This window comes from Castor canadensis, chromosome 12 (genome assembly GCF_047511655.1).
Source record: "Castor canadensis chromosome 12, mCasCan1.hap1v2, whole genome shotgun sequence".
Taxonomy (NCBI): Eukaryota; Metazoa; Chordata; class Mammalia; order Rodentia; family Castoridae; genus Castor; species Castor canadensis.
This window is the reverse complement of record NC_133397.1, coordinates 7472867-7493758: the sequence shown is the minus strand read 5'-3', so window position 1 is coordinate 7493758 and position 20892 is coordinate 7472867. Positions and strand designations below refer to the sequence as shown.

General features: G+C 46.2%; 1 protein-coding gene across 7 annotated transcripts in view; it reads right to left on the bottom strand.

Moving 5' to 3' along the window:
• The window catches only part of Asap2 (ArfGAP with SH3 domain, ankyrin repeat and PH domain 2), a 154277-nt gene that overhangs the window by 15583 nt on the left and 117802 nt on the right, over window positions 1-20892 (bottom strand). For all 7 annotated transcript variants that reach the window (XR_012439591.1, XR_012439592.1, XM_020178735.2 and 4 more), the window contains 7 exons: window positions 13476-13570; window positions 7689-7878; window positions 5659-5744; window positions 4849-4964; window positions 3400-3467; window positions 2069-2182; window positions 104-356 (listed from right to left, as the gene is read on the bottom strand). Coding sequence is in view for 5 of the 7 variants with exons in the window: in XM_020178735.2 (XP_020034324.2) it covers window positions 104-356; window positions 2069-2182; window positions 3400-3467; window positions 4849-4964; window positions 5659-5744; window positions 7689-7878; window positions 13476-13570 (922 nt within the window). In the remaining 2 variants the exon portion in view is untranslated. The remainder of the gene's footprint in view (window positions 1-103; window positions 357-2068; window positions 2183-3399; window positions 3468-4848; window positions 4965-5658; window positions 5745-7688; window positions 7879-13475; window positions 13571-20892) is intronic.

Below are 20892 nucleotides of genomic sequence, written 5' to 3'. Positions count from 1 at the left end.
AAGCACCCAAATGTCATCTAGTTTGGGATAAAAAAGCTATAAACTTCCCAAAGACCAAAACCAACTCCTCTATGCATTTGAAAGGAACCCCAAAATTGCATACCTTTGCCGACATTCCGAGGTGGGAGTGGGGGGGCACTGGTGGTGCTGGGGGCTGCGGGCTGGGAGGGGGGTGGGCTGCCACTTAGGATGGCTCCATAGGTCTCATTCTGCAGGATGCTGGGCATGAAGCCCCTCTGCTTGTCCTTGGCGAGGTTTGCAGCATCTCGGGCCAAAGATGCAGCACTGGGCTGAAGCTGGCTGGACCCCAGCTGGTAGAAGCTCACAGGACGGTCCTCCCGCCGGTTGGGACTAGGCTACGGAGGAATGTTGGGGTGAAGGTGAGCTGGAGAAATGATTTTTCTGGGTGATAACACTTGACGTGACCATGAAAACCATTTTAACTCTCAACCGTTGCATGAGAGCAACTTGGATTTTAAAACACTCTTCTTGCATCTCGAAATTGAAATACAAACACACCCCCCCCCCCCAAAAAGCAATGATTTATTACTTACAATTCTCCATTCTGTGAAGGATTTCAAATAGAAGCTATTTCATCTCACTAGCCAGAGTTCCTTCAACCTAGTTCTCACCGCCTCTAAGGTCCCCTTCCTAGACATGCTGCCTTATACTACAGAGCAGTATCACGGCTCTGACCACCCAGCTGTGCTCCACCTCCAATGGCACTCAGTTTCTTCAGGGTGGATCAACATTCCTGGTAATGTTCCTGGGAATTCCTGAGATTCCTCGAGCTCAGGGGTCAGCATATCCTGGCTGACCCTCACTCTCATCTGTTACATGGGTTCACCTTTCCCTGTTTCTCAAGCACAGTGCCAGGGACTTGTCAGGTAGCACAGAATCATCTTCAGTTCTCCACCTGCCCCCCCAGGATGGCCCACCCACTCCAGGCTTTGGCAGAACCAAGAGTTCAAACCAGGCTTAGGTGTGCAGAACTCAGCAGCCAGTGGCTTTTCACTCAGATTTCTAAATTCCAACTAAGCCCCAGCTTGGGGGTGGGGGGGGACAAACTGCACCCACCTCCCTGCTGGAAACAAAGGGCGTGGGTGGGCAAGTCTCAGTCTTAGGACTCTGCACCCGAGCCTAGCTTTTGTACTCCTAATTACTATCTACCTGCTTCATCACCTGCTCATACGACCGGAATGTGATGTGTGACCAAACAGGCACTCTGGTAAATATGAACTTAGAGCTCTTCTCACTTCTTATTCTGTACTCCAAGCAAGTACAGGTGGTAACTGCTTCATGAGCAGAGATGGTCCAATAGGTTTCAGAGATGCTAGCCTTCTTTCATCCATATCTACTACTCATTAGAATACTATACAATTAAAATGTGCTCACTAGAGCCTTTCCTCTCATGTCAACAAAGACGACTCCTGGCACACCGAGAAGCACACTGAGGTGGGAGCTAGGATGGGGTGACCACCCAGAGTATGGGTTTTGGGGGTGGCTGCCTGAGCTTGACTCTCTACTCAGAGACCTGTGTGAAGGTGACAGCAGTCTATTCATGTGGGCAAGGCAGTGTGTGGTTAGAAGGGAACTGAACCAGGCAAGAGCCCTTGTTCTTGTTTCAAGGCTGTCTGAAAATAGTTGTGTCCCTTTAGACAACCTCTCACTAAATCAAGGAAGGAGTGGGACCCAATGAACTCGAAAGGCCACTGAATGATTCCAGTCAAGACTTTTAAGATGGGCCAGGTGGACGTGATCGCCTGTATTGGGGCAAATCTGGCTCTTTACAGCAGGAGTTCATAGCAAGTGGCTCCCTCTCCAGCCCCCACACTTAAAGGTCTTCCTGCCCTTCCTTCATAGCTCCGGGCCAATGTAACTATGATCACATGGCTAGCCCTCTTTTACGTTAGTGTGCACAGGAATAAGGAGGCAGCAGGGAGCAAAGGAGATCAATGTTTGCACAAAATAAGCTGTACTGTCTTTTTTGCAAAACAGTTTTCAGTCTTTATTCTGCTCTGAGTAAAGCTTAGCAAGTCCTTTTACCGTGAGGCAACCCCGCACAGACCTGAAGTTTCTCATCCACATCATCATCACTCTCGTCCAGGTCCTCATGGAGCAGCCGCCATTCATACTCCACGTGAACATGGGAGTTAAACCTTCCAGATAAGGCCTGGGTCAGCTGTGGAGAATGAGGGATGGTCAGCCATCAGTGGCAAGCACTCATGGGGTGTTCAGACCAATATCTAGGCAAGAAGCCTGCATTCTGTCTAAGAAAAATTAATTGGGAAAAGCCCCCTCCACCCGATTCATGGGATATCCTCGACAGTCAACCTGGTAGCTCCCAGGAAGTGCTCTGTAAACTGAAAAGTACAGTACACAGGCAAGTGGAATTTGAGGTCTAAATGATGAGGACCAGCCTGCAGGTATTAACACTGCATATACTCACACTCAATCTCAAGGGAAGGAATCATTAAATATTAACCCAGCCTTCTCAACTACTGGGAGTGAATTAAGTAAATCATGCAGAAAATGATCTGAATGACTATTTCCTCAAATATCTCAAAGAAAGTAGACAGCTAGTTCCACTCCAGGTGTGTAGAACAGAGGTTAATTCATTATATACGATGGTGTTTGGGGTCAAATTTTTCCCACAGCTAGACAGTAGCTGTGTCACCTTGAACAAGTTACTTAACCTTTCTGGGCCTGCTTCCTCCTCATCTATAAAATGAAGATACAGTAGCAGCTGTCATAAAGTAGTTACAAAGATTAAATGAGTTCACAGATCTAACATGTCTAGAATGTTATCTGTTACTTATCTTACACTTGTACAGCATTTATTATTAATAGTTCTATTGAGCGGGCACTTAGTGGGCCAATGGGTTTTTAGCAAGCTCAACAATAATTTTCACAACAATCTTGCAAAGAGGTGTAACTGACTCAACTTCACAAATGAGACAACAGCCTAGGAGATGGTGAACGTTTTCCCCAAGCCACAGTGGGGCACAACCCACTGCAAATCTAAGCCTGCTGATCCAGCAGCTCCTTCCCCTGTTTACACCATCTCTCTTGTCAGAACAGCTGGTGCATGGCAACCCATGTGGGTTGGGGGTGAATGAACAAAGTAGGGAAGCCAGTGTGGTGTGGTGTGTAGGCGGTGTGACCACCCAGCCTCCACTTCAAGGTGGCCACCAACATGTCCAAACACCACACACAACTCAAGTTCAAGTCTCACCACCAGAGGGTGGCTGCCTGTTCCCCCAGTACGCTCCTGTCAGGCCAATGCTTAGCTTGTTCCACTCAGGACAACATCTGCTCCTGCCACATGCCATGCTGAAGGCTGGCACACACCCTCCCCACGGAGGGAGGTGCCCACGCCGCCTTCCCACAGAGACTCACCAGCTCCTCACAGTGTTCGTGCCTGAGACGCTTGGCAATGTCCAGCGGCGTCTCTCCTGACTCATTAGCTAAAAATCAAGACAGAGGGAAGGAGACAGGATGGCAAAACCCGGTGTTATGGTTTGAATACAAAGTGTCCTCAGGCTCACATGTTGGTGGCTTGGTCCACAGCTGGTGGTGCTGTTGAGAGGTGACTGGATCAAGAGGGCACTAACCTCATCAATGAATTAATCAATCCATTGAAGAGTTCATAGCTGAGTGGGCTATTAGAAGGTGGGACCTGGTTGGAGGAAGTGAGTCATTGGGTATGACTCTGAAGGGTATATCTTGTCCCCAGTCCCTGCTTTCTGGCTGCTATGAGGTGAGCAGCTTCCTCTGCTACAAGATCCCATCACCATGATACTCGAGCCCAAAGAGATGAAGCCAGGTGACCTTGGAATGAAACCTTTGAAACCACGAGCCAAAAGAACTCTTTCCTTTTCCCTTGAGTTGATTTTCTCAGGTATTTTGACACAGTAACAGAAAGCAGACTCACACACTTGACAAGGGGCTGCTCTCTAGTGCAATTTAACAAAGATACAGTAAAGCCTCTCTAAGAAACTGTGTACAACTCACAGTCTGACCTGGGTGGGGCTCACCATGTCTTGTGAGTGTGTAGGATGCAATACAGTGGAGAAGCTATGATTTTAAAAAGCAAAGTTTGAGCTAATTAAGAAAATAAAACTGTTGAAGCAGTCAACTAATTAAAATCAACATCCCCATTACAAGTAGGGCATCCTCGGTCTCCCACAGAGTACTGCCTCCCTGCCCAATACACTTGAACTCAACTCTTTAGCAGCCTACCCATTTGAAATTTGTGTTTTAAGTCTCCATCAACAAAGTATGATTACTAATTTAGAAAAGAAGCCTTGCTCTCCAGCAGGTATGTACCTTTTTCTACTCTTTCCTCTTTGGATAACGTTCCTCCAAAATACTTCCCCAGGAACCAACAATAACTGATGCCTCAGCAACTGACAGCAGGTCAGCATTCCAGGATAGAGGGAGGAACAAAGGCCAGGCAAGATTAGAGTCCCTCATGGGTGGGGGTATAAACAAAATGAAGAGGTAGTGACAGCATCTCCCCTCAGTAAGCCTGATTTCTGGTGAGGAGCCAGGGTTGGTGAGCAGGTCACCATTCCCAGCCTTGCCCAGGTTTACTCAGATCAGCACAGCTGCAAGGCCCAGCCTCGGCCTTCCTGTAAGCCTGCAGAAGCAATAAAAGTCTAAGGGATGGACAGTGAGTACTGCCCATCAAACCCAGGCCAAGGAGCCCTAAAGGACTTGTAGGGAGGGGCCCTCTCTCCTCTGAGGGATGAGCGAAGGGTCAGCCCTGTTTCCAACAATGGCACAAACTGCAGGTAGGAGGGAGAGTCAAGCAAGCCGCACCCCCCATGGGACCCAGTTGCTCACCTATCTCGATGGAGGCCTTCCCCCGCAGAAGCAGCTTTAGGCACTCAGCATTGTCCGTCAGGCAGCAGTAGTGCAGGGCTGTGCTGCCCTTGCCTGTCTGCTTATCCAGATTCCCACTGCCCGGCACAGATAAAAGAAAAAGAACACTGAATCACAGGCTAAAGGACTGGGGACTATGCTGCAGGGAATGTGGGACCAGCAGCCAGCACGCAGAGCGAACTCATGAGTTAACAGTATTTCTACCTTGTCCCCACAGTGGGTGAGACAAGATACACACATCCTCCAGGTGTATGTGTGTGTGGGACATATACATAAATCTGCTCAATGCAGAATAAGGACAGGCTATCCAAGAAAGGTGCATAAACTCCACAGATGTGGGAAAAGCCATCCATGGGTGGTGCCACCATCACCAAGGATGGACAGAGGGCCTTGTGCTTCTGGACAGACAAGTGGGGTCAGAGGCAATCTCAGGGGACAGTGCCCACTGCTCCCATCAGGAGGAAACCAGCAATATTTAAATGTCAGAAAGAGCCCTTCCTACTTTTTGGTGGTGCTGGGGATGGAACTCAGGCCTTTGCACATGGTAGCCAAGCTCTCTACCACTGACCTAGACTCACACTCTAAGGGCTCTGTTTTCATACTCCAGTGCTTCTTTTAGGATTGCCATGAAATGCCCCATACCTGGCAACACTTCCTCTGCCCCATAATTCATGTTTAGACCTGAATACACAAGCATCTGTCTTGGCAACAAAATTCATCCTCAGAAATCCCAGAGGGCGGGAACAAAGCTCCCCCTTAGTTTATACTGACCTGTTCTGAACCAAGAAATCCACAATGTGAAGAGAAGTCCGGTCCACAGATCTGACTGCAAGGTGGAGGGCTGTCTCATCTGGCTCCTGAAAACAAAACCAAGGCATTACAATTCTGGCGGAAGTGTTCAGTCATCAGACCAGCAAGTGAAATCATGGGTATCTCCCTTTGCAAAAGTCTCTTTTCTTTTCTTCCAAAAAACTTATCTCCAAGACACAGAGTGCCTCTCTGATCTCCACAGCAGGTATCTACCAGAGGGAAGATGTGACTTATAACTGGCCTGATTCCTCTTCACTTTTCAGGGAAATAAACAAGAAATTCAGGGGTTTCACATCCAAAGTCCTTTTGATCACTGTGTCCCTTGTCCCTGTCCCTGTATCAATTGCATAAAATGGTGTTCGCAAGCACGGGTCCTATTCAAAGCATCCAGAAGGTTTCCCCAGGCCTCCTATACCTAATCCCTATATCTGTTCCCAGAGTAAGAAGAAAAGTGTATTTTTATTCAACTTTTTCATTTGGCACTCACAAATAAGGCTATGAATACTAATACCTGTCCTGGCCTTGATTCCTACTAAGGGAACATAACTACCATTGCCTTTCTGAAGGTTGGCTTGGCATGTGAGATGAATGGGGGTTATTCCAGATGGGTAAGCGAGTGAGAGAATGGAAAGGAACAGGAGATGTGGACAGAAAAATTCACCTCCTCTCCCACCTGCCCCGCCTGCTTGGTCCTCTGGCCACAGCATGGTACAGGTCTGGGCACACTCCACTCTGGATTGCAGGGCTTGAGTTTTCTCAAGCCTGCAGGTACGTTGGCTATGTCTATGAGGACAGTTTTAGCCACCAGGAGAAAATGTTGCTGTTCTAAGCATCTCTGCCTGCAGAGCTTGGCGTGGGTCTGAGCACTGATAAGAGTGGAACCCAGTCCTACAGCTGGGAGGTTTCAGGTCCAGAGTGTGTTTCCATGTCAAATCTAGGGAAGAGACTAGGAAACCTGCTGCTTAGGGACTGAATGCTTACTGCAGACCCACTCCTTCAGGAATGTGGGGGCGGTCTCCTCTCCACCTCCTCAGGAAGGAGTAAATGGGCCAGGCTAAAAAGCAGTCTCTATCAGGGCACTCCCTCTCAGCATGGCTGCAGAGGCCTGGCCCTGAAACTCACTGTGACCATCTCCCTATACAAGTGTGAGGCTCTCACTAAACCAGACAGTGGAAGAAAGGGTTCTCTCAGGCTCTCAGGCATCTGAGAAGATGGCATTCCCTTGGATGGGTTGTCTCTACAGAACTGTCATTTATCTGGTTTAATGATAAATTATTATTTATTTATATAACACACGAAGGTTCGGTTAGAAAGGGAGAGTAGGTTCTGGAGTAGGTTCTGTTGCACAGCTCTGTGTCTAAGGTTAAAAATAATAATGTATTGTGTATTTTTAAATCGCTAATAGTGGATTGGAAATGTGTTCACTACAAAAACAAGTATATGAGGTAAAGAATATGATAATTAACTTGATTTACTCATTCTACAATGTGAATGTCTCAAAACATCACATTGTTCCCCATAAATATGTATGCATGTTGACGATCCCTAACCCAAAATGCTCTAAAGTACAAAACTTCTTTGTCAACACGACACAAGTGGAAAATCCCACACCTGACCTGTGATGGGTCACAGTCAGAACACAAGAGCAGTAGAACACTGCATAGAATCACCTCCATGCTCTGCGAGTGGAGCATGTGCTAAACATGAATGAGTTCTGTGTTTAGACGGGGTTCCCTCATTACATATATGCAAGTATTTCAGATCTGAAGAAATTCAAAATCCAAAACATTTCTGGTCCCACGCATTTAGGATAAGATATGCTCAATTTGTAAAACTATTTGCCAATTAAAAAAAAAAAGTATAAACCACTAGTTTCTTCCTACAGAAAAAGTGCTGTCTTTTTAGGTGATTACATGACTGGTTATACTGCCTCTGTTTTTCCCCTTTTTCTTTTCTTTTTTTTTTTAAGTAAGTAGCAGCCACACTCTTACATGTCCATTGGCCAGTGGGATTTTTTCTGTAAGGTCCACACCATCGGCGTAAGCTTGGAGTAACCCAAAAATGTCTCTGGTTTTCACGGCCTCACACAGGCTATGGAGCTTTGCTGCATTATCTGCGTGCTTCTTCCTTGCATATCTCCTTTCGATGTACTTGGCCATGATGTAGTCCTTCCTTGCATTCCTGAAACCAGAAATAATTGCCAGGTAAGTCATGAAGGCCCTCTGCTCAATCCATCCACTCATCTACGTTAGAAACCCTGCCCGCCCTCTTCATTACAGCTGTACCTCACAGTCCATAAGCACCTGTTCACTGCAACCCCTCTGAGCTTCTTCCAGAAGCAAAGGACAGCTCTAGTTCCAACATCAGAGGCATCACAGCCCTGTGCAGCAGTCCTGAGTGTCACCCACATGTAAGGGACAGCGGGCAGTTGGACAACTTTCTCACATTTTCTCAGCTGCCTACCTCTGCCTCATTCTGACATTCTCTGCCCTAATCTCACCATACTACCATCCTCACTACACCACACACATATCAACATTTTTTTACCTAAGCCCTTCAACATAACATGCTCATCCTTCTCTGCTTATGATCCATGTTCTCCCACAGCTGTTCCTGGGCCACCTCCCAGGCTGGTCACCTTTCCTGCCCTCTGCTACAGTTCCCTCCCTTTTGGTCTGCCTACCCAACAGGGCATGGACTATTTCCTCTCCTTTGTAGGTCTGGTGCCTGGCAAATCAGGCACTTATTGTGAGATGAACCAAAGGGAACCATCAGTCTGTGTGTCCTGTTTCTGGCCTTTAAACGGCCGTGTCCAGACTCCATCCTATCAAGGAGCCTGGAGCGGAGGTGAGAGGGAGGGAGGGTGTCAGGATTCAAATCCCACAGACACCACGTACTGATGGTTTGAACTTGAACAAAAATTCCATCTCTTTAGGCCTCAAGTTTTCTTCTTTGTAAAAATACACACAATGGATCCTCATAGTAGAAGTGGGAGACGTACGTGAGTTAACATGTAAGTGGATCATGTGGTAGGTCCTAGGACCACAGAAAATGATAACCAGCTTAAAGAGGAAGAACAAGAAAAACAGCAGCTCATGGTCTGAGGACTGAGCCTTTTGCAATCCCAGTTATATTAATAATCTTAACAGCAACAGGACTGAGGGAGTGGCTTAAGTGGTAGAGCATTTGCCTGGCAAGTACAGGCCCTGAGGTCAAACACCAGTACTACACACACACAAAAAAGTTTGTTTACTAGTAATGATTAAAAAAAAAAAAATGCTGAATAACCTCAGCTGAGAATGGGTAAACAAAAACGTGGTGCATATACAGCACAGTCAGTGTTCTCGGGCAACAAAAGGGATTGATGCACTGAGGCAAGCCTAAACTGCGAGCACACCATGCAAGGTGGAAGAAGGCAGACTCAAGAAGCCCATAGGTTGTAGGACTCCACTTGTATGAAATGTCCAGCACTGACAAGTCTATAGTGACAGAAAGTAGGCTGCTGAGGGCTGGGTATGTAGGAGACTCAGTAGGTCATGGGTATAAGGTTTCTTTTGGGGGTGGAAAAAATATTCTAAAATTATAAGCTGGGAGCTGACAGGGCTATTGCAGGATTGAATGAGATAACACAGTGAAGAAGAGAGCACAGCATTCTCGAATCACCAGCTCAAAGGAAGAGGGTCTAAGGTGGCCATGCACATGGGACCTGGCTAGCAATTCTTAGTTCAGGGGTTGTTTCCTTCTACCCTGCTCCATCTGCATTTACTACTGCTTACTCACCAAACCCTTAACTCCACAGGGCCCTGAAACACACGACTGACCTCTTTCTGACCTAAGCACTACTGAGCACTGTAGTTGCCTTCTCTCCTCAGGCTTGATGGAAAAGGGATGGACAGAGGGGGCTCTTCTTTGTCTCCCCACCAAATGCCTACAGATGGTATTTCTCTAAGCCTGGGCCTCAGGTCACCCAGGTGTTTATAAGATGCAGACAGTCCAGGTAACCTGGGAATCTTGGTGCTCACTGAAAATTGAAAACCACAGCCTACATGACCCTCTACACCCCAGAGGGTGAGGGCAAGGCAGGAACACACCAGGCCAACAGACCACAACCTGTACCTCCTCCCCAAGGTACATGTTAGATGACCTGCCCTCTCTCAGAGATGCCTGAGCCTCTGGGAATGAAACGCCAAGCAGGGGTCTAGGACCCCTGGAGACTAGCCAGTCTAAAATGTGAAGACACTGCCCCACAAAAGGACACTGAACCAGTGGGCTGGGCTCTCTTCTGCCATCAACGGGCAGCCTGACCACTGCTCTTGGAAGTGTGCTGCTCCCAGACAGGCCACAGCCTAAGGCAGATCATTAGGACATCTCATCTCAGAGTACTGGTTCCACCTGAGTTCCTCCAAGTTTCACAGCATGGAGGGACTTCCAAAGATGCCTGGACCCTGTGCTCAAGCACTTTTCATCATTCTGTGCCCCTCTTGCTTCTAGCCCCAGTTTGCCACCTCTGAGGCCTAGCTTAAGGCTAGAGCCTTGATGTCCCTCAACACACTACCCTGTTCACATGGTGCTAACTTGCCATGGAGATCCCTGATGACCTGAGTAGAGACACTCTGTCCACTGGATTCCTACAGCAGTACCAGGAGGTTCTGTCTCCACCTTGCAAATAAGTACACAGAAGCTCACAGAGGGGAAATCAGGCTGTTTCCTTAGTCAGCAAGCGCCCAGACAGATCCCGTTTCACTAGTGAGTTCTCTCAGGCTCTGAGCCCAGCATGGGGCTCCCAGGAGCTGCCCAATTCCTAGCTTGATGACATGTCATATGCAGAAGCCCATTCAATAACTTAAAACTCTTATGAGAGGTCAGCTGTCAAGTTTTACATACTTTCAGCAACCATTGTGGGACAATCACTATAACCCTCACAGATGAGTTCCTGTGTGTGTGTGTGTGTGTGTGTGTGTGTGTGTGTGTTTTCCTGGGGACCAAGTGCTTGGTTTACTGAAACAGGGTCTCACTATGTAGCCTGAGCTGGCCTCAAACTCGAGATTCTCCTGCCTCAGCCTCCTGAATGCTGGGATTAGAGGCAAGTGCCACCATATCCAGCTCTCTACTTCTTTTTTAATGGATTATTCACCTGCTCAGGGCTCCAGGTGCCCTGAAGGTATCAAAACACCACATGAGGTCTGTGGAACCCACACTGTGCTCACTGGTTTTGTGGAGGAAGTTTGCACCACTAATGTGCTCTCCCTTCCTTTTTTATTTACAGGCTGAGGCAGTGGAGAAAAGCAATTAGCTCCACAGAACAATCCATCTGGTGCTTAAGAGGGCTTCCCTTGTGCTGCCTCAGATCACAGAAAAAGTCCTGGCCTCTGTGAACAGACTCAAGTCTGGCCCCTGGCGGCCCAGTCACGCCTGCTCCACACCCCTAAAATCCACCTGGGCATTCATAGGCCACTAGAGGGTGTCTCTGGCTTCCTCTTCAACAGACTGATCTGCAGATGGTGTTCTTAGATAAAGCTAGAAACAGCACATTCCTTTCCATCTAGAAGTAAAATATTCACTAATTGAAGCAGGCACAGAGCTGGGGCTATTTCTTTGACCTGTTTATTCATTAAATATTTACTAATGTACTACAAACAACATATTGTGGTGGGAAATAAAAAAAAACAAGTAAGAGGCAACTTGTCAGAACAGTATTTGGAAAAACCTAGGTGTAATATAAAGTTGAATGAGACATTTTAAGACAGAGCCAAATGCTAAAGGAGCACAGAGAGCCGCACAATTCATTTCGACTGGAGAGGAAGGGATGTGAGTGACCATTTTATCACACTAATTTTGAGAAAAAGGGGGAGTATAAACTTTCTTTTGAGTAGAGCCAAGGTTGGGGGTGGGTCTCAATGTAGACAGAACATTGATACTGAAAAGTTCCAAATAGGCAGTATTCATTTTTAGGATCACCAAGCCCCCAAACAAATAAGTACTCTGCTTTTCTAAAGTACTTGAAAGAAACTATTTACTATGTATATTGTTTAAAGTTGATCAATATTACAGCAATCCAGGAGACTGGTACCTTTGATGAGAAATACATGTGTCAATTAACAGCTGTAACTGAACTGTCCATACTTGACCATGACACTTCCTTCACTAAACAGGATCCTCCAGCTGTCCCAGAAGGGTTTGTTCACCTCTGGGCAAGCCCAACAGAAACCTAACTGCACATTTTCAAGCTGGGTAGAATCAGAGCAGGTCCCTACCATGCCTCTGTCATCCACAGGATGAAGAACAAGCAGAGCAGCCAATGCCAATTACTGTAAAACTGAGCATCACAACTAAGTGGTAACCACCTCACTGATTTCCCCAATGCCTTCACCAGGCAGTCAGCATGCTCTCCCTTTTTATATTAGAGGAAACTGGGACTTAGGCTCAGAGGAGTTAAAAGGACTCTAGGACTGGTTGTCTGTCCCTACTGCCTCTCCAGATCTGGGTAACAATACCAATTTAAAACTCAGATTTTCACACTGAGAGAATAATAACTTTGTTAAACCTGTGCCTAGCATCTAAAACCATACATTATCCAATCCCTGGGAAGTGCTGGATCACAAATGCTTGTTAAAGGATGCAAACATGGACTGACTTTAATCCAACGCCTCCAAATGGCTCACCTGAGGCAACTCACATTTGAGAGCCATTCCTTTAGAAGGTCCCTGCTTCCTCATCATGTCAAGTTACATCGCCAGAATGCAACGGAACTGTAGGTCTACAGCCTCAGATTCCCCAGCACAACAAAGTGGTTACAAAAATCTAACTTTTCTGTTTTATAATGGGCTGGTCCATTCCCACCTACTTGTAAAACCAGTCAAAGATACTGGTCACAGGGACTCAATGTCCTTGGGAAGGACTCAGGCTGCTAATTCTATTTCAGGCTCATTCTAAGGAAATGTTGTTGTCTCTCTAAATGGACTTTTAAACTTTCTCTTATCCTGTATTTGCCATTTCCCTCCACTGCCAGAACACTGTGACCTAGTCACATCATTCAAATGCAGGTATTGTCTCTTTTGCTGATTTGGAACCAGGCCTCATTTTGTGTCACACCCTACCAGAGTCCTCTTGCAGCAGGCAGGCCACTGTAAGAAACATCACTGAGGTCTAACGTGCAGGACAGGCACTGCCCTGACATGAGGGTTTCTCTGTCCATCTCCTGTGTGGTCTGGGTGACTTACACTTTGATAAAACTGTGAGAAAATTTCCCTATATGTACCAGCTAGATGTATGATGAGGCCAAAAGCTTCTCAACCTAGTTTTCTATCAACAATAAAACACACACACACAAAAATTGGGAAGTAAACAACACACTCTACACTTACAAGGAGGCCACTGGCAAAAAAAAATGGTGCATAATTGTGTATCTATGATGACTAGCCACTCAGTGGCTTAGAATTCATGCAGAGAGAATCAAGTCAGGGAAGTGGCCAAAGAGGATGAACTGCTAGCAGAGGGAAGGTCCAGGGGCCCACATGCAAGCAGAAGCATTGCGATGCTATGCATAGGGAGCAGCTGCTAAACTTCATGTCCTCTTCCTAAAAAAACACAGCCACAACACATTTCTATTTGGGCACAAAAAGGCTAAAAATGACTGAAGAAAGGGGAAAAAAGCCTTAGGTTGGCTTATTTTCCAAAGAAGTAACAACTGGCATACCCAAAACCTGCTCCCTTGCCTCTCGGGGCTAGGGTAAACAAATCTTGGTTCAGAAAATGAGGACAGCCAGTCCCATACTCACATGTCACTGCTGGGGTTGGGTTTGACTGAGTCCTCAGCTGGTAGGCAACACTCCATGATCTCATTAAAGCCTGCATTCCCAATATTCTTGGCAAGCTGCAAAAACAAAAGTCTATTTCAGGGCACTCAATTATTAATACATTCCACTGCTGCCCATTACTCACACATTTGATGACTTATTTAATGGCCACTAAGAAAAAGAGCAATAAAGTGGTTTGCCTTAATGAAGAGGACAAAACCCAAAGCCCAAAGGTATCTGCAAAATGACAAATGAAGCATAGCAGGCCTTCTACAAAGAACTCACATAAAACATCCCTGGACAGTCAGCAGTCACAGAGAAAGCAGGAACTTGGCCCACTGTGAAATTCCATTCTTACCTTCCCTCCCCAAACCTGCACTACCACTGAAATGGGTCTAATCCACACTCCCCAAACAACCTTCTTCATACCAGCTGTGAGGTACGATGACACAGTAGAAGGAGTACAGGGGTAGGAGGCCAAAACTCAGCTTCCAACCACTGGCTGTGTGACCACAGGCAGATGGGTCCACGTGAGTGTCAATTTTCATCACTAGAATGGGGAGAATGCCCACTTTATAGGGTTGCAAAAATAATAAAATGAGCTATTTTAGGTGAAAACACTCAGTAAACTAAAGCACTGTAAAAGTCATGCATTGGCCTAAATGAAAGGCCTGTATGTGGCAGTCTTCTGACCTGTTAAATACTAGATTGACATCTTTTAATTGAATGTTACTGAACACCAGGCACTGTGCTGGATACAGCAGATTCAAAGATATACGTCATGAAGACCAGTGGTCTTCACTGGAAGAATGACTGACTGAACCACCAGGAGCTCCATAACAGCATGGAGCTCCAAACACCCAGCTTATCGACTGCCATAGAGATCAGCTTCCAGGTCAGATTCCTTGGTTTTGTTTTTCTGTGGTGTTAAGGACATAACCCAGAGCCTCCTGCATGCTAGGCAAATGCTCTACCACTAAGCTGCACCCTGGCCCCCAGGTCAGAGTCTTACATTTCATGAAATAATACTAGAAGGGAGCACAGTGCTTGGAGAGAACAGATATTTCAATTTCTACCTTAAAAACAACATGTTGAGGCAGCCAGTGACATTTCTGGTATTTCTTAATTATGCCGACAAAGGGGTCATGGTGGCTGAGGCCGTTGGCTGAAGAGTCTGATCATTTCCAGGGGAAATGGCTTAAGGAAAAGTCAAGGGACTGATATGTGGGAACTTCTTGTTGGGAAGTAACCCCAGACAGTGAAGTGGGGTCAACAGGGAAAGATGCAGAAGAAATAAATATGTAAGTAGCTTAACACTTGGGTAGGTAGTGAACCTTCCTAAATTTGAGCTCATCCTGCAAACTGAAGAGAACTGCCTAGACACACAATGCCAAAGCATTTCACACTGACCAACTCCACTTCTCTGTTCAGCACTGGCTCTAGGGCCTCAAGCCACAATCACAGGACAAAATTCCAGGCTACCAGGTTGAAGTTTCCTGGACATGAAGTACTGAAAGCTAATGATCAGGGTGGCACACCAGTTAGGTGACAAATGCCAGCCCTAGGGCTGACATCCTGAGAAGGTGACAAATGCCAACATACCCTGGCGCTGACATCCTGAGAAGGACTTCTCTGGCAGTCGGGGCAGATCCAGGACTAAACTTCAATATTAGAGCCCGTAGTTTACCGCAGGCATGCTCCAATCCCCTTTTGCACAACACAATCCGAACACCATCCCCTCGTTGAGCCCAACCACTTTGTGCAAATGACTGACAGAAGCCACAGCAGCCCCTGTGAGTGAGGGGTCACCCTGATACCTCCTAGTCTGTGTGAAGCAGATGGGAGGTGGGGTGGGCAGAAGAATTCCCCAGGAACCAGAGAGCTGCTTCCCTTCTGCTTGACTTGGCTGGTTTAGGAGGGGACAGCTGGTCTAGGGAGCCACCACATCCATGCGTCACACACACCCAACACTGGAGAAACATGCCTACCAAGACACAGTTTACTCTCTAGCCTACAGAGAACCCCTCTGGAACCATCAACAATGGCACAGCCTTTGCAGAAGGAGACCACAGGATCCCACATGGGCCCCAGTAGGCCAGGGGGAAGAAGTCAATGGAGCACGAAGATGGGGTATTAAACAGAGAACTAGTATCAACAGCTTGTCATTGTCAACCAGAAGGAGGTGTCTGCTGTGCTGAGGCAGAATGCAAGCTAGACTGGATTTAGGAGAAGAGGTCAGAGTGTTTAATGGTACAGCTGTCCCTCCGTGTTCACAGGGGATGGGTTCCAGGATCCATTGATGACAATAAAATCCAAGGACACTAAATTCCTTATGTAAAACAGCAGAGGATTTGCATATAACCTACACAATCCTGGCCTATTTTAAATCATCTCTAGATGACTTGTAATACCTAACATAATGTAAGTGCTGTGTAAACAGCTAAGCAAGAGATGACTTGAAAATAAAGACAGAAAGACAGTGTGAGGGAACAGGAAAAGAAGCTTGTACTGAGCCCCACGACGATGGAGACACCAAGTTCAGGCAAGGACAGCAGTCACATGGTCAGGAGGACCGACTTCCTCATTGGAGGATCATGTAAATAATCACGTGCGTGCGTGTGCGTGCATGTGTGTGTGTGCATGGGTGTGTGTGTACGTATATGCCTGTGGTCACACTCTGAGCCACAAACAGGCTTCAGCTTTCACGTGGAAATCATTTTGGGATAGGATGGGGCAAACATCTTATTCCATCTCCATGCTTCCATAGGGAGGTACAGGAATTGCTGTGACTTTCTCCACTTTTGTTTGACTCACCCGAGGAACGGAACCAGAAGTAAGGGAAGCAAGATTTCCCTGGCACTCAACTCAGGAGAACCTGGTGTGGCTTGGCACAGGGGATAACATCGTGGCCTCTTCCTCCCAGCCGTGTCCTGGGCTCAGTGCCCCGAGCTACCTGGCAGGATGGGCTTGGCAGCAATTACACAGGTACCACACGTGGAAACCATGCAGCCAACTGGGCTTTGCTAACAATAAAATCTAGGTCTCTTTCAACTTCCTGGCCTTGCTCCCTACTGGTTCCCACATGGGGGTGTTATTAATTGGTCCCCTCAGCTCCCAGCAGGGTGGAAGGCTTGGAGAGCAAAGCACACCTGTGTCATACACAGGTAAGGAGCAGGCACATGAGGGGTGTGACCAGTGCAGCCAGAGCCAAGAAATGCAGGGAGTGGTACAGTGGGCAAGAGTACAAACAACACCTTCCTGCAGGAAAGAAGTTCACAAACTGGGCTTTTGCCTGAGCCTTGAAATTTCTCTCTTTGAACTATCTCGCAACATATGTATTGGTTTGGGTGCTCAATTTTTTGTGATAAGGCTGTGGCTAAAAACAACTCAGAGTTGTGATAATGAAGGCTGGCATGCAGGCCCTGGGGTCTCAGGGTCTGGAGTGTAAATGCTGCTCAGTTACATTGCACCAACCAGGTTTCTTAGCCTTGGTTTTCGAAGAGAGCTCTCGCTTAGATCAGACAAAATGCACAGAGAGCTCCAAGGAAAGTGCCCAGAGCATTCAAGATTCAGCAAATGGCAGCTGGTGGTCATTTCTCACGGCCCTAAGTTATTGCTTTCAGTACCCAGAGTGACTGATTTTAGTCCTAGCGAGCAGTGATCTGTTGTTTGAGAGGCTTTCCCTCCATGCACTCTTCAGGCCTGGCTGTGGGCTGCCGGCTTCAGTGTCTGACACATCGGAAACAACCTCATGAGAAGGGCAGCAGGGGATGGTGGAGAGGCAGCTGAGTCAGCATGCATCTTCACCTCAGCTTCCCATACATGTTCTCCAACTTGATGAAAGGTTTTAAAGTTCAACTTCAAAACATCAAGGTTTCCTTCATTAACTTCACTTATGACAATAAAACAGATCATATGATACCAGTGCCCTAGTACCACTGGCACTGTTTTTTCATGTGACCTGAAAAAAAAAATCAGTGCTGAACTCATGATGTTCTATGTCAAAGAGGAAATTTATCTCTTAAGTTGATGCTTGCCATGAGGTTTTCTGAAAGCAGGTTTGGTGAAAATCTAAGCACTAACCTGCTGTATGCTAGTCTTTAGATGATGACTTCCCTAAAGCAATTAGTCTGCTTATCCTCTCTTGCAGACTGAGGGGGATTCTAAACTCAGTCAAACGGAAAAAAAGATGACCACCAACCAGCTGCTTCTGTGGGTGCTGCTGGAGTCCGCCCAACTAATGTGAAAATCAGTGTGCTTTGAAACAAAAGCAAATTAAAAGGGAAATGGTGAAAACAGCCACAGCATAGCATCCCATGAAGCTGTCTGCAAACCTGAAGCCAGAAAATAATTTACTGAATTAAGCAAAAGACTCTCATCAGAGGAATATGGCAAGGCCATGTGGGCAGGCAGGAGTGACGTTTCATTGGGTGAGCATCTGTCTATTTAGATACAGTGCCAAACAGAAAATGAAAATGCATTCAAACCTGTTCACAGACCTGCTGTCTCTTTTAGGCCCTTTAAAAACCTTTCCTCACCAACAAAAGCAAAACTAGGTAAGTGAAATTGCACCAAACTAAAAAGCTTCTGCATAGCAAAGGAAGCAACTAAAGAATGAAGAGGCAGCCTGTGTAATGGGAGAAAGTACTTGCAAACCTCGATCTGATAAAGGCATAACATCTAAAATATATACCGAGTTCAAACAACTCAAATGCAAGAAAACAAATAACCCTATTAAAACATGGGCAAAGCCGGGCAAATAGTTCGCGAGACTCCCATCTCCAAAATAACCAGAGCAAAACGGACTAGAGGTGTGACTCAAGTGGTAGAGCGCCTGCTTTGCAAGTGTGAAACCCTGAGTTCAAATCCCAGTCCTACCAAGATAAATAAATAAATAAATAGGCAAAGGAACAAAATAGGCATTTCTCCAAAGGAGATATGGAAATGGCCCAACATATATGACCAAATGTTCAATATCACTAATCACTGGAGAAATGAAAAGTAAAACCACAATGTGTTCTCATTTCACATTTACCAGAATGTCACATTTACCAGAATGTCATCAGTGAGGATGAGGAGGGCCCCTGCACACTGTTGGTGGGAATTTATACTGGTAGAGCCATTATGGAAAAAAATTCTGTTCCTGCAATCCCATTACTAGATATATATTCAAAGAAAATGAAATCAGTATGCCCAAAAAGACATCTATAAACCCATGTTTATTGCAGCACTATTGATAGTTGCCATGATATGGAATCAACCTAAATGTCAATCAACGAATGAATGGATAAAGAAAATGTGAGCCAGGAGTAATCCCAGCTAACTTGGGAGGGATAGGTAGGAGGATCACAATCCAAGGCTGAGCCCAGTCAAAAACATAAGACCCTAAAGCAAACAAAGGACTGGGGTTTTGGCTCAAGTGGTAGAGCACCTGACTAATAAGCATGAGACCCTGAGTTCAACTCCAAAAGAAAATACCACCCAAAAGAAAGGAAAGAAAATGTGGTACATATTCAGCTTAGAATACCATCCGGCCTTGAAAAAGAAAGAAATCTTGTTTCTGTGACCACACGGATGAATGTGGGGGGTATTCTGTTAAGTGAACTCAGCTAGGCACAGTACGACAAATACCTGACCTATCTTACACGTGAAAAGTCAAACTCATTGAAGCAAGGGGCGAAGAGGAGCTACCAGAGGGTGCTGGTTGTACGACACACCATTTCGGTTAATCAGGGCGAACACATTCTGGAGCTCTAACGCAACACAGGAACTATAGTTGCTAATAACTGATACTAGAAAATTGCTAAGTGGATTTTGTGTTCTTAACACGAAAGAATGACAAGCATGTGAGACGGTGGATATGGTAAGTATCTTAACATTCCACAAGGCTACACTGTCTCAAAATTTCACAGCTATGTATCACAATACAGTAAAAAGTAAATTTAATGAACCTTCTCACGCTCCAGCACCTCCCCTCACCGTGGGCCGTTCTGTTATTTACCTAAAAGATGGGAAACTGCTGAGCCGGTTCATCCAGGCTGCCCCCACCGGTCTCCATTAATAGTGTACTGTGAGGTCTAGCTGATGTTTGGTGCACAAGGAGCCCCACAGTGACAGACATGTCAACCAAAGGTGCCTGTGCCACAGCCCTGTGAACTGGAAAGGCTTGCCACAGAACGGCCAGCTGGGACACAGCAGGAGGGCTCACCCACGGACCCACGCTTTCATTTTTCTGAAAGCGCTGTTAAGACTACCCTGGAGGAAAAACTAATGGTAGCTACTGTTTCACAGGATTTCTTTCTTATGTGCCAGACATAATTCTAAACACACATACACAGAGAGAGAAAGAGAGGGGTAGGTGTCAAGACTTTAGGAAATTCTTTGTTTAGGCATCTGTCTAAGCACAATAAACCCAGGTGCTGTGAGAAACCTGAGATGAGGGGTGAGGAGTGGAGTGTGACAGGTTGCCATGCCGACATCCTGGGGGAGAAGCAGCAAGCAGTCACCTCCTCTGAGCCCAGAGGACAAGCAGAGCTCAGGGTGAGAGTGGTAGGAACAAAGCCCACACCACAGCGCCAATCCATGATGCTTTTCTGATACCCACTGAGGAAAAGAGGCCTAAGCAAGGGAGAGTTTAAAACTATGGCAGACATTAGATTTTGAAAATATCTGCAGGTGTTAATTAAAAAGGCTTGCCTGACCTCTCTTAATGGGTGAGCAGAGGTCAAACTTTAAGCCTTTATGACAATACAGACAGGCTTTGGGAGACAAGACATAAGGGCCGAATCTGGGATCAGACATTACTTCTGCATTTCATCAAAATGGAAACACATTCCTTTCAACATGCTCTGGTGTTTTCCTCTTCAGGAGGCAACAGAATCTCAGGAAAATCATTAACAGATTTTTGAGATGCAGTTAAGTAATTAAAATAGATGCTGGAGTCAGGCTCTGGCCAGTCATAGAGTCAATTGTTGCTTTTCTCTCTGTGTGTGTGTATAACAGCTGTTAAACACTGCTACTGTTAAAAATTACATTATATAAACGCACAATAAAACATATTAAAAAACCAGGGTACCATGCAGTGAAAACTCATCATTTAGGCAGGCATGGTGCCTGTAATCAACAGGCTGAGGCAGAAGGATATGAGTGAGAGGCCAGCTCAGTCTACATAGTAAGAGCCTATCTCAGGAAAAAAAAAAAGTCAGGTGAGGTGGTACATGTCTATAATTCCAGCTACTCAGGAGGCAGAGATCAGGATGATTATTGTTCCAAGCCAGCTTGGGCAAAAAGTTCATGAGACTTCACCTCAACCAACAAGCTAGGTGTGGTGGTACACACCTGTAATCCCAGCTACAGGGAGGCATAGGAAGGAGGATGGAGGTCTGAGGCCAGTCCCAGG